The following is a 13,999-nucleotide window of genomic DNA, read 5'->3' as shown; positions in this document are numbered from 1 at the left end:
AGCTAGAGAAGTACATAAAGGCAGCATAAAAGTAATCCATAAGACTCCAGTGGTTAAATCTGTGTCTTCAGAAGCTAAATGATAGGTGTGGGTGAGAAACAGATCAATATTTAAGTCCTATTTTTTTTACTATAAATTTCCACCTTTGACCAGCCATGACCAGTGGGTGGCTGAACAGGATTTATTCGCTTCTTTTTATGGAGTTTTGACAGACATAATCTTTCCAGGAGCACAGTGGAATTAAATAGCTCTGGTCATGTGACTATTTGCACAACTACAATTGTACAATTGACAACTCAGTGGGATTAAATGGGTTAATGACTACCTACTAGATTACCTGCAGGGTTCCAGCAATGTCTCCAACTTCTGCACTGGCTAGTGCACTATCAAACAGAGACACTCTAACAGAACCTTGAAGACAGCAGCAGGGTTTCCATTAGCCTGTAATCAGCTCCGCTGCTCCCTATTCGCATGTTACACAGTCTGCGTAAGGCACCAGCTCCCTAGGGGGGCACCAGAAACTCCACCGGCTGCCAATACTGGCACGTTATACCTTATTCAAGGACACGGTAGCAGTTGCGGAACATAAACGATCGCCTCGTGCTCACACTTTCACTTCACTCTGGTACCGTACCTCGCATATTTCGTACCACGCCTCGCAGTGCAAGGCAGGTGTTGAAATGGCAGCTGTCTTGCCGCTGCAATCATGTTACAAAGTTCCGAGTTCTATCTGTGCTTTAACTTCAACAGCACTAATTTATTTATTTATATATTTATTTTAATGATATTCCATATTCTTAGATGGCATAAAAGGGTGATTTTCCCTTCAGAAGAACCATAATTAAGACCAAACAGCAATAACAAGGTAGATTACAACTGTTTATGTAAGTAGCCTAATAAAATAGTGAATATTTAGTCCCACTTACATTAAATTGAAGAATATTACTTTATCAGATATATTTAACTATAAAAATATCTCAATACGTATTAATATTAATAATGAACAATAAGGCAATTCGTTTTTTGACTTGTCAAAACTGAAACCGAAGCTGCAATGCTGAATCGTTCTCCTGTTTTTTCCGACAACAAATTCAAGTCTAAAGACATTTAAAACTTGTTTCAATGTTCTTAAATAGTTTTTTCCCAAGTGACTGTAACTGTAGCAGTTCAATTAGAGGGTCTTACTAGCAGATGGCATGATTAAAGCACATGTAGACAGGTCTGAGGTCACTGGGTCGTCATCAAACATGGTGGCCTCCTTGCTAAGCAGGAGGATGGCGTTATTATTTGGCTTTTCTAGATTAAACTCATTTTTACCGGCTGTCATGCAGCAGATTGCACATTATAACCCCAAACCCCTTAGGCTGAATTGAAAAGATCCTTATATACCGGATAAAGAGAGCGAGAAGACGCCAGAGTGGCAAAAGACAGACAGATATGAGCGCAAACTGTTCGGCCACTATGGACGGGTGTCTGGAGTGGACCCGACCAGACTCTAGCCCTCTCACACCTGACTGGAGGAGCTGATGGACGAGGAGAGAGAGTGGCACCCCCAGATCGAGGTGATGCTGCAGAATATCGCAGCCAGAAAGCAGGAAAGGACGGAGAAACAGATGGAGAGGTACAGCGAACGCCTCTTGTGAATGGGCTGTCATCAGTTACTAGATGTGTATTTCATTACAGTAATATTAAACACCTTACTGAATATCTAAACAAATGTGGTACCCGTTAATTTGCATTGTATGGACCTACAGAGCTGAGATATTCTTCTTAAAATCTTCATTTGTCATGTTCAGAAACCGTATGATTTAGTTTTCTTCCATGGAACACCAAAAGTCGTTATTTGCACACAGAAAAAAATCGTGCCCTCCAACATGGCACTTGCCGTGTCACCAGACAAATGGGATCCAATGATGTTTCTTGTCAGTTTCTTTTGCTCCTCCTCCTTTTCCTTATATGGTATGGAATCGGTGGGTCTGTCTATCACTATAAAGCCTCTTTTCCACCATCGGGCCAAATGGTTCTGAGCACGGTACGGAACGGTTATGGTAGCATTTCTACTTGAGCACGGTCGGCACGGCACAATTATAAACTGTTCTCTGCCTGGAATTCTCAGCACGGTTAGATAACCGTTCTCAATCATGCTGGTGGAATGGCTTTAGTATTTGGCGACTGATGATTGTCAATTTGCCAACGCCAAAATAACATATTACTTTTAGTTGTTTCTAGCTTGGCTGAAGTTAATAAAAGTTAATAAAAAATCATGTTTAGTGTATCCTCATGATTTTATGATGATGGTTTAACTCGTATTGTAACATTTCTTTTTCTACCTGCCTTTTTCAAAGTCGATTACTAGCTCATTAAAACTCAAAATGTATCAATATATTGTCATATACTATTTTCAGATAATACTTGTATTATAATTTTTCAATAAATATCCTTTTTAGCTAGTCATTGCTTTCCTTTTTGGAACATGGGACATGTCTTTCCATGTATTAGCAAAGTAAAACCAAGCAAAACCTAGCAAAGTATTGCCACCTACAATTTTTCACACTCAAATTTAAAAGCTCACCATTCACACACACACTGTGGACTAAATGGAAAAAAATTGGTCAAATTTTTTCAGAAAAATTTCTTAAGGATTACATGATTACATGTTAATTAGGCAACGGCCGTGAATTGTTCATTATATGGAATTTTTTCTCTTTTTTAAATCATTTACATTTTTCACTCAGCCTAACTACGACATAGAGTATGTTTAGTAACTCTTTTATTGTTTTCAGAAGAGAGGGGGAGGGTTGTCATATTGCACAGACCTGATTTGTCCATCAAACGCATCAAAATGCCCAAAATACACGTCATTTCATATTCACAATGTAATCCAATTGAATTAGTGATGTAAAAATAGTTTTTAGTTTTGTGAATTGCTTTTGTACTCGGCTTCAAAATGCATCTTTGCTTTAATGATAACTTTGAGGCCGTTTTTGTGACATTGATTCCCAAATATAACTGGTTTGATCTCTTATCACACATGGATGGCATTTGTAAAATGACGAAATTGCATGACGTTTGCGTAACACGGCCTGGGAACCTGTCCATATTTCTAGAAACTGCCATAAGAAATGCAAGTGACATTAAATAAAAGAGTTAGGTTGGAAGTAATCCAAAAGTAATCGGATTAGATTACCCCAAAAATGTAATCTGCAAGATTACATTACTGATTGCAATTTTGTTCATGTTATTTGTAATCAGTACCCGATTACAATTCAGAAGTAATCTGCCCAGCACTGTTTATGTGTTTATAATTTTATGAAAAACACATTTTGTTTTTAATTTTCTTTTTTTTTGTTCCAACTTTGTAAGCATGTAATTATGTCTCTGTTCCCTCTATCTCAAAGTTTTATTTTGTTCCACTAGTTGGCAGCAAGTACTTGAAAAAATATTTTTTTCTCGATCACATTCCATCTCAATATACAGGTCTGAAATGCAGGTGGCGCTCTAATGCATTTTGGCCCTCACAGATTTGCTCATCCATAGACATTCAGTCTGATTTTCAGTTTATGCACCACCCCCATCATTTCTTTGAATATCTCGGCCTCTGAGTGGACTAGAAGCTCAATCTAGGTGTCATTACAAAGCGGAGATCAAATTAATTTTTCTACCCCATTACCTCTTGGGGTTGCTAATTTGCGACACATATTTTCAGGCCATATTTTGTGTAACATAAATGCAAAAGTAATGGTATTCTCATTCAGATTCTAAGCTTTTAAACAATACCTCATATGCCTGACCTATGTATCCATGGACTTCAACAATCAATCTCCAGACCTGAACCCCATTGAAAACCTCTAGAATGTGATCAAGAGGAAGACGGATGGCCACAAGTCATCAAACAAAGCAGAGCTGCTTGAATTTTTCCACCAGGAGTGGCATAAAGTCACCCAACAGCAATGAGAAAGACTGGTAGAGAGCATACCAAGACACATGAAAGCTGTGATTGAAAATCAGGGTTATTCTACCAAATATTGATTTCTGAACTCTTCCTAAGTTAAAACATTAGTACTGTGTTGTTTAAAAATGAATACGAACTTGATTTCTTTTCATTATTTGAGTTCTGAAAACACTGCATTTTTTATTTTTTTATTTTGACCAGTTGTCATTTTCTGCAAATAAATGCTCTAAATGACAATATTTTTATTTGGAATTTGAGAGAAATGTTGTCAGTACTTTATAGAATAAAACAAAAATGTTCATTTTACTCAAACACACACCAATAAATAGTAAATCCAGAGAAACTGGTAATTTTGTAGTGATCTTTACATTTTTTCCAGAGCTGTAAATATAGCTCCATGGTCCAGTTCTGACACCTTTCTTTCATGGCCAACATTACATTTTTCAGCAATTTGTGCTCCAGTAGCTCTTCTGTGGGACTGAACCAGACGGGCTAGCCTTCGCTCCCCACACGCATCAATGAGCCTTGGGCGCCAATGACCCTGTCACTGGTCCACCGGTTGTCCTTCCTTGGACCACTTTTGGTAGTTACTAACCACTGCATACCGGGAACACCCCACAAGACCTGCCGTTTTGGAGATGCTCAGACCCAGCCGTCTAGCCATCACAATTTGGCCCTTGTCAAAGTCACTCAGAAATTCAAGAACTGACTGTTCACTTGCTACCTAATATATACTATCCCACCCCTTGACAGGTGCCATTGTAACAAGATAATTGATGTTGTTCAATTCACCTGTCAGTGGTTTTAATGTTGTGGCTGATCAGTGTGTGTATATATGCTGTATGTCACCAGATGAGATTTAATGAGGAATCAGGTTTATTTTTAAAGACACTGTATGTATGATGCAGCATGTTTCTATATAGTCAAATGTTTCTTTATAATAACAAACAAAAAAATGTTTTTTAAATCATATGCATTGGAGTGAGTAAAAATATGGATGACTATTGTCAATGATGAAAGATGTAGATACAGCAAATTCCACGTGATTGTTTTTATTTGACCTCTAGATGTCGCTGTTACACTGTAGAAATGCATGGAAAAGCAGACGTTTGTAATATGTTGTAGATATATGTCATTCTTGCTGTAGCATGTTGTTGTGATTACTAAATAACTAGTAATTTTATTAAATTACAATTAAGAATTTTTAGATCATTATTTGGATAAATTACAAACAACTCTCAAATAAAATATACCTAATTACATGCGTTTAAAAAAAATTGCACATTTACATATCTAACATGGGCACAGGCTTTGACAAATTGAATATTTATGACGCATGTTGCTTACGAGGTCATGATTTATTCTTCGTAATTTATTATTGCTTTCAAATATAATTGTATTTGTATAATTCCATACAGCAATTATCAACTTGTTTTAATCATATTTAGAACTTAAAGTGTGTAAAAATGGTTTGTCTACATTTTTGTAAACATGGTCAGTTTTCCAGTCCTTTACTTTTTTCCCTTATTAAACCTGTACAGGATTCAGACTTGACAAAAAGCAGAAAACATAAATTTGATTTGTAATACTCTCTAAAATGTACATATTATTACATTTAAACAAACAAGAGCTTAAACCCGGGCTTAAATCTGGAAAATGTCACTAAAATGAACAACAATTCAGCACATAAGCCTTCTGAGGGGAGAATATACAATGTACCCCTCTATAATATCGCCCAAACCCTCTAATGGAAGTGTGAAACGGGCAGAACCACTAGACGAATACAGGGAGGACACGGTTAATCTCTAGTCTTTCCTTCTCCCGATAAAGTGACCACATGATTCCAGGCTCCGGTCCTCAGAGGATCATTCTTTCTTTCCTCACAATGTTATTTCATCTTGGTCACTTGTGTCAGCTTTAAGTTTGGTCAGGGCCGCATGGACCCTAAACTGCGTACGAGACTCCATCGAGTACTCTTTGTAGTTATTCCTGGCATGAGTCACAAATAAAGTACACAGGGATCAACATGATACGGCATTTGCAATGTATTTAACGTCTGTACTATTTTGTGTGAAATGGAATATTCAGGAACTGAAATCAACCAATCAATGAACAAATATTCTAATCAACTCACACTGCATAAATATGAATAAAATAGAAACTTAAAGAGATAGTTCACCCAAAGATGAAAATTCTCTCATCATTTACTCAACCTCATGCCATCCCAGATGTGTATGACTGACTTTCTTCTTCTGAACACAACTGAAGATTTTTAGAAGAATATTTAAGCTCTGCAGGTCCATACAATACAAGTGAATTAGGTCCAAAACTTTGAAGCTCCAAAAAGGACATAAAGGCAGCATAAACGTAATCCATAAAACTCCAGTGGTTTAATCCATGTCTTTTGAAGTCATCCAATCAGTTTTGGGGAGAACAGACCAAAATGTAACTCCTTTTTCACTATAAATCTTGACATCAGCAGTCTCCTTGGCGATTAAGATTTCAAGCTCGATTACACTTCCTAGCACCATCTAGCATCTGAATCATGCACTAGAAAGTGTAATCTATATTAAAATCATAACTGTACCTAGAGACTGCAATGGCAAGAAGTATAGTGAAAAAGGAGTTTTGGTTTGTTTGCATTGAAATACAATTGGATCACTTCTGAAGACATGGATTATACCACTGAAGTCTTATGGATTACTTTAATGCTGCCTTTATGTGCTTTTTTGAGTTTCAAAGTTTTTGTTCACCTTTTACTTGCATTGTATGGACCAACAGAGCTGAGATATTCTTCTTCTGATGAGAGAATTGTAATTTTTGGGTGAACTATACCTTTAAGTTAAGCGTGCATCAGTTCTTGCAGGTATACAACTCACTTTGCTTTCTTGAGTAGTTTGATAGCTTGCTCTTTCCTCCCCGTGTCTATATACAGAAGACTCAACTCCAACAGAGCGTTCGGAACCAGGTAATGATCAAACTTCAGCTTCTTTTCACTGTAAAAGATGCATACAAAAAAAACATTACAAACAAACAAAATCTGTTTATTTATGCATTGCACTGGCATCACGGGGAAGGACACATATTTCTAAAAGCAAATAGGGAATCCTTTTACTACATTAGCATGTGTGTGAAACACTAGCCTGGTGTAAACCTGGTTGAAACAGTCCTCTGCAGCCTGCATCTGGCCCTGGTTCTTCAGACACAGCCCTTTCAGAAGCTGGATTACACATGTGTCATCAACCGTGTACTCATTCTCTACACAAATAGAAAAAAGTGTGTATTCTACACAGTATACTATGCATTATAATGTACAATCTAAGCAGTATATTCATAAGGAGCTTAGGTGATGAAGTTAGAGGTGCCCTGACTGGAGAAACTGTTTTGGTGTCTTATGGGAACACTTAATGCAGGGGGCCAAATGGGATGCTATAGGGCAGGGTTCCCCAATTAGATTTCACCAAGGGCCATATTCTGTCAACAATACAAAGCCAAGGGCCACCGGCCTCAATGTTATGAAAAAGTGTTTGTGCTGCTGCTATTATTATTATTATTATCATTATTATTATTATTGTTGTTGTTGTTTTTGATTGTTTTTGTTAAAAGAGTCGTGCCATAAATATCCTGTTTTTTTGTTTTGTTTTGTTTTTTTTACGTTTTTTTCTCAGTAGCCCGTTTTATTTATTCAAACAATTATGAACATTTTGTTTGTATACAGAAAAACAAAACTACACAACTTTGCCTGTTGAAAAAAAGTAAAATAATAAAAACTGAATGAAATAATGAAAAACAAAAAACTTTAATGAACAATCTGGATCTCCATGTTCTCCATGGAACAGTTCCTGCTCATCTCCAAACGGGACCTACTCCCTGCAGTTTCTCTAATTGCAAATTCGGTTATTAGACCTGTTAGCATTAATATTGTTATTGTTCTTCCTTTGATTAATGGGGGTCAAACTGTACCTGTATTAATTGGCATATACTCCCCATTCAATGAGAGAAGTGACAGCGACGGGCTGAAGCAACCTCTGATGTTGGGACTTTACTCTGCTGTAGCAATCCTAAGACACTGATCAAGATGTGCACTATGGTGGAAAATGATGACTCACAGATGTAGGTGCAGCTGGCACCCCCGAAAATTATATTATTTAACCGTTTGTACTGCAAACACCTGGTCTGTTTTTGAAAGGCTGCTTATGGTGTTTTGTCTTAATATACATTATTTAATGTATATCATATTCTCCTGCCATTAAAAATAGCAGAGAGGTTCAGCAATTCGTTTGCACTAAGTTCGTAGTAAAAATATCCCATAAAAAGAATCTTTACATGCAATATTTTACTGTACACAAACGAACTTCAGAACAACACTGCTATTTTTATTGCGAGGAAAATATAACAAAGTATTGCAATAATTTCAAAAAAGTAAAGACCGTGAGCCAGTGATTTTTATTTGTAATATTAGGCCTATGCATCGTATTTTGTACTGTACTATACATGTTATTCTTAATGTGCACTATTGTGCATGTGTATTTGTATCACAGAACCTTGTGTTATATTATCCAGGCATTAATCCAGACATCATAAATAGAGTAGTTGGGTTCAGGAGTCCGTTTACTTGTAGCAAAATACATGTTCTAATATAAACAGGATGATATTTATGCAACATACGTCAACACCATGGAAAGAACATAATGAAACAGTTATGCCAAAATAGGTAAATAAATGCCTTAACAGTGTTCATCTAGCATTCACAGCCGGGCAGGGCAGGAGACTGGGAAAATGTTTGTAGAACAGCAACATTGCCGCCTACTGTATGAGGGTGAAATTGTGTTTGGTTTTTATTTTTCACGGACTCTGTGTGTGTTTCGTCGGAGGTTCGTCTCGCAAAATCGTCACAGATTTGGTGTGATCAGGCCTTTGGCGCGGGCCAAACAGTTGTCTCTCCGGCCCGCGGGCCGCCTGTTGAGGAACCCTGCTATAGGGGGTCCACAGAAAATGTCAAAGGAAAAAAAAAAAGTGCAAAACATGTTTTTAAAATGTTTTGACATGATTACTATATCATTCTGCTTTTTAAAGACTGGTCAGAAATCATGAAATTAATCACCTCAAGAAATAAAAACAAATAAATAGTTTTGTGATAAAAAAAAAAAAAAAAAATTGCAAGGGTATCATCATATGTTGGGGGTCCTTGGCATAAAAAACTTTTTAAAACTCCTGTTCAAAATAATAACTTGTTTTAAGGGTGATTTAAGGAATTAGAAATACCTCTAATGAGGGCCCATTAATGTCACTCAATAATTTAAGAAATAATTAAGTTATAAATTAAATTTTTATGTAATTCAAGGCTTACTGACAATACAATTTTCAATGTAGCAATTGGTAATATGGATATAATGATACACAATATTGAAAATGGTTCTTTATGTGTGATTAAAGTTATTGATAATTGCATTTTTTACATCTCTTGTTTTTTTTTATCGTCTATAGCATCATTTTTCATTGAAAAGCTCTTATATACACTAAAAAAAATAGATTTTTTGATTTATGCATTTCATAACAAAATTCCATCAAATTTAATTTTGTAATGTTTAACAAAATTAATAATAATTATTATTTTTTTTAATAATTTAAAAAAATTAAATGCATTGTCATTAGAAATGCATAAAGCTTTAAAAAATTTGTGTACCTAGACATATTTCCAAAGATGTGTGTTTTATATATATATATATATATATAGAGAGAGAGAGAGAGAGAGAGAGAGAGAGCGGAGTGATAGTACCTAAATAAATATATATGCCCAAAAACAATATTAACATGAGTTCAACATTTAATACACAGAGGACTTTGTGTTGCATTACCTGGAGAAGCCTGTAGGGTGCGCTCTACCTCTAACAGTGTCTCCATTATCCCGTCTGTGAGCTCAGGCTGTTTGCTGATCATGGAGAAGCCGTTCCACATGTACATCATCTCCTGAAATATGCAGCAGATTATCAGCCTACAACATTTGAATATAACATTTCAGAATGAATGTTATGGTACATTTTGTTCTGTCTTTAGGACACAAAAATCAGCCTAGTGAAATAAATAAATAAATAAATAAACATTGACAATAGTCAATGGTGTATATGATATTCTTACAAGCACAGGAACAGGAAGTTTGATTGGATTACTGGCTTTGTAACGTCGAGCTTTACGGATGGCATACTTCTCTGTGGGCAGAGATTTTCCTGCTATCTTCTGTTTGTATGTCGGAACCTGTCTGAGAGACAGAGAAATAAAAAGAGTCAGGAAATGAATGAGAAAGAGACAACTTCATTTCATCTTAAAGATCATCTGTCCATTCATCAATTAATTGTTAAGCTCGGTTTACCACACCATGTTAAAGGGATAGTTCACTTGAAAATGAAAATTCGATTATCATTTACCCTCATGTTGTTACAAACCCGTATGAATGTCTTTCTTCTGTTAAACACAAAAGGTGAATTTTTGAAGAATATCATAGCCGCTCTTTTCCACATAATGAAAGTAAATGAGGACTGGGGTTGTCAAGCTTTAAAATTACAAAAAAGGTTTTCAATTTTTCATAAAAGTGGTTCATACAGCTTAAGCGTTTTATTCAAAACGATCACGCAGGAAGTTGGCAAGTTGTTTCCAAAAGTTCAGCCACATTATTCCGACTCACAGACGACAAGCGGCATCTCCTATCAGACATTTTTGCATCAGCTCCAGCATGTTTACTTTACTTTTTGGCGAGACCGGAAACACAACGTGTCAACAGCGTGGGAGACCCATGTTCGAATCCCGCATTGAAACCAGGAAGTAAAAGCGTTTGCATAATCAGTAAATAACATGATTCAGAGGTTGCATTTTTTCCTCTAACATTAAATTTTTACTCACTGATGGTTAGGTTTAGGTGTAGGGTTTGGGTTGGAGGGAATAGTTTATAAAATAAGTATTCCTCTTCACTGTATTACAGCCTGTACAGTTGAAAACAACTCGCTTCACAACTCGTTTTTGGCACCCTTCTATGGACATTTCACCCGGAAAATGGAGCTCACACGTGCCCGTACAGGGGCAGCGTTACACATTTCGGTAAGCACAGACTGATTTTAGCAGTTAACTGATTTAAAAGTCAACCGAATTTACTGTGAGATCAGACTTTCAAGTCTTGAGCAGCCATTCAATAGCTTTGTGTGAGTCACAGACTGAAAATAAAGTTGTTATTCACATGTCTGAATGATTCATTATGGTGCTTTTTCTCATTTTGAACCTTGACAGCCCCAGTCCTCATTCACTTTAATTATATGGAAAAGAGTGGCCAGGATATTCTGCAAAAATGTACCTTTCGTGTTTTAATTTTTGGGTGAACTATCCCTTTAACACACATACAATAAACACAGGCACAAAGACATTTTGCTGTATCATTCAATTAATATTATTAATAAGCTTAGTTAATTAGATGCGAGTGTATTTACCTAAAGAGATCCACCTCATTATCCCCGAACGGCCGAGCTTCTGTCTCTGGAAGCATGCTGAGATAAGCAGCCTTCATATACACGTACATGGCCTGAGAGAGAAATATTACATTAATCCTTCTGTACAATGTACTAAAACACAACTAGCTACAGAACCAACCAGCCCAAACAAACCCCGGCCAAGACATCAGACCACAAAGCCAATTTGCACAGCTACTGTTCTCACACACAATGATCATTATTTAACCGCTGCAATATAACAAAAAACGAATTATCTTCATTTAAAAAAAAGGATAATGCAAACCCAGACTTTACACCTATACAGACATTAGTTTTTTCCTCAAAGTGGAACTCTTTCTACATTTATGCCACAATTGTTGGCTAAGACTACTGTTGACTAACTCCACAACATTCATTTGGGAAATACTGTATTGAAACTGTTGAGAACATTTCATCAAACGTCAAGAAGCGTCATAATTGAGAAATTGATGCCTGGCACAACAGAACTTTAATTGCAACACTTCTTACAATAATTATCAGTTAATATTACATGGTTCTCTGGAATACTTGATTCTGATTGGTCACCAGCAGCATTCTGCAGTCAAATATTTTTAATGAACGAAAGACTGTATATTATACCACTGTCCCAGGTAACCAGTTTCCTACATACTGTAGCTGTGCTAGTTTCATGTCTCTCGTATCACTCCACAGTCTCTTTTGTTTTCTCGAAATGAAACTAAACTGAAATCAATATTTCATGTCAGTTCATTTATATATTTGGTAAATAGCCATGCATAAGTTAGATACATTTACAGTCAGTCATTATCAAAAAATAAACCCCTTTAGGTTGATAAAAGAATGCTGCAAGCCAAACTGAAATATGACTCATTTGACTTAAGCAAACAACACATGATACAACTTCATCCAAACAATTCTAATAAAGAGATATTCTCTAGAATGAAACAACACAGTATCATTGGCTGAATTAATTAAATTGAATGCATTTGAAAGAAACGCCCCAACAAGGTTCAAAGATAGGTCCACTGCTATTTATTTGAAAGGTGTGCTGAATGCACACAAACCAAAAGCATGCTTTTTTACCCAGCACCAATAAAATCCTACACATGATTTACATTCTGGGTGGAGGCCATTTCAAAAGAGTTGTGTGACAGATGTCTTGGCAACTGCGCAAATCAACCTTAGACAACCAAACTATGACATTAAAAAAAACAAATGGGTGTTTCATGTACACATAATTGCACTGCAATCAGTAATCAGTCTTCCTTTTGAATACAATTTGTATTTATGACTAGGACCAGTGCAATTAGTTTCTGTGACTGCGATGTTGCGATAGAATGACACCATGAACTTATTACAGGTTCAGTATCACTGGAGTAACTTTGGGTTAAAGTTGAGGAGTGCAATTTTTTCGATGTTAAATGATCTCATATCCTAGCTTAAGATGCAGAGTCAAAGATATGCAAGCTATTTGTAGGTTGATTTCACCTAAAAGTGCAACACAGTGGCACTATCAAAACTGCTCTGTTTGTCTAAGCAACCCGTCCAGCCCAAGACAGCAACATTGGCTCAAGGAATGGTGTGAGTTTGGAGTGGGACTTTCTGTTTGTACAACCAATGGAAAACAGGCGGGGTTTTCTAGAATCTAGAAGTTTTGAAAACAGTGATTATTTTTGTAGTTTGGTGGCCAAAAATTACACACTTAGGCCACGTCCACACTAATATGTTTTAGCTTGAAAGCACATCTTTTTCTCTATGTTTTGGCCATCTGTCCACACTGAGGCACATTTTTGTCCAGCGAAACCTGAGCTTTTCGAAAACACTCTCCCAAGCGGATACATTTGAAAATGCTGTCTTCGCATTGTAGTGTGGGCAGGGTAAACGGAGATATTCGAAAACGATGACATATTTTTGTAGTATGTGATGCAGTTATGTGATCCATTCAACCGGAAAATATTAAGATGGCGGCCCACGTTGTAGCGGCGCTGTTCTGCCTGTAATCCACTTTTATGACATTTCGTGCAGCCAAGCAACTTTTGTAAATCATTTGAAAACAGCAGCGTGGCCGGAGAGCATTTCGAAGATAAAAACACTATATTCAAATGTATCCGGATTAATGTGTACATAGCCTTAAGCTTTAAGGCCAGAGACATAATGCAAGTACGAGTATGCCAACGCATTGCCAACGCATGGTCCGGTTGAACAAGCTTTACGACGTGCGTTTTAGCACGACTGTGGTGGTAACAAACCTCGGTACTCAAGGGGGCGATAGAGTTACCTTCAAAATCTGTGCCATTAAACTAGATTTGTTATTATTCAGGTAAGTTGCTGTAAATATATTGACTTAAAATTACTTTCTCAACAATATTCTCTCCAAACTGTTGATCGAAATGACAGTAGTTGACAAATAGAGAAAACTCACTGTAGAAGCGGACAATCACACAAATATCCGCTATAGTGCTCCTTGTGGCAAACGTTGAGAATGCAACTCAAACTTGCGTTGAGTTATCAATTGCAGTATGACACATATAGGAAAGCGTAAATAGAAGTGTCT

General features: G+C 36.6%; 1 protein-coding gene across 2 annotated transcripts in view; it reads right to left on the bottom strand.

Annotated features, from left to right (window-relative positions):
- Positions 1–4,762: 4,762 nt before the first annotated feature.
- LOC127450237 (tetratricopeptide repeat protein 39A) overlaps positions 4,763–13,999 on the bottom strand; it is a 30,517-nt gene continuing 21,280 nt past the window's right edge. The window contains exons 13-18 of one of the 2 annotated variants that reach the window (XM_051714174.1): positions 11,428–11,519; positions 10,091–10,211; positions 9,811–9,922; positions 7,096–7,210; positions 6,832–6,948; positions 4,763–5,941 (exon numbers count right to left, since the gene is read on the bottom strand). In XM_051714174.1, coding sequence (XP_051570134.1) covers positions 5,833–5,941; positions 6,832–6,948; positions 7,096–7,210; positions 9,811–9,922; positions 10,091–10,211; positions 11,428–11,519 — 666 coding nt within the window. In that variant the 3' untranslated portion in view covers positions 4,763–5,832. The other variant, XM_051714175.1, reaches the window with a different exon arrangement.

Source organism: Myxocyprinus asiaticus, chromosome 13 (assembly GCF_019703515.2).
Source record: "Myxocyprinus asiaticus isolate MX2 ecotype Aquarium Trade chromosome 13, UBuf_Myxa_2, whole genome shotgun sequence".
NCBI classification, from domain to species: Eukaryota; Metazoa; Chordata; class Actinopteri; order Cypriniformes; family Catostomidae; genus Myxocyprinus; species Myxocyprinus asiaticus.
Note: the sequence above shows the minus strand (reverse complement) of the source record. Positions and strands in the feature narration are given on the sequence as shown.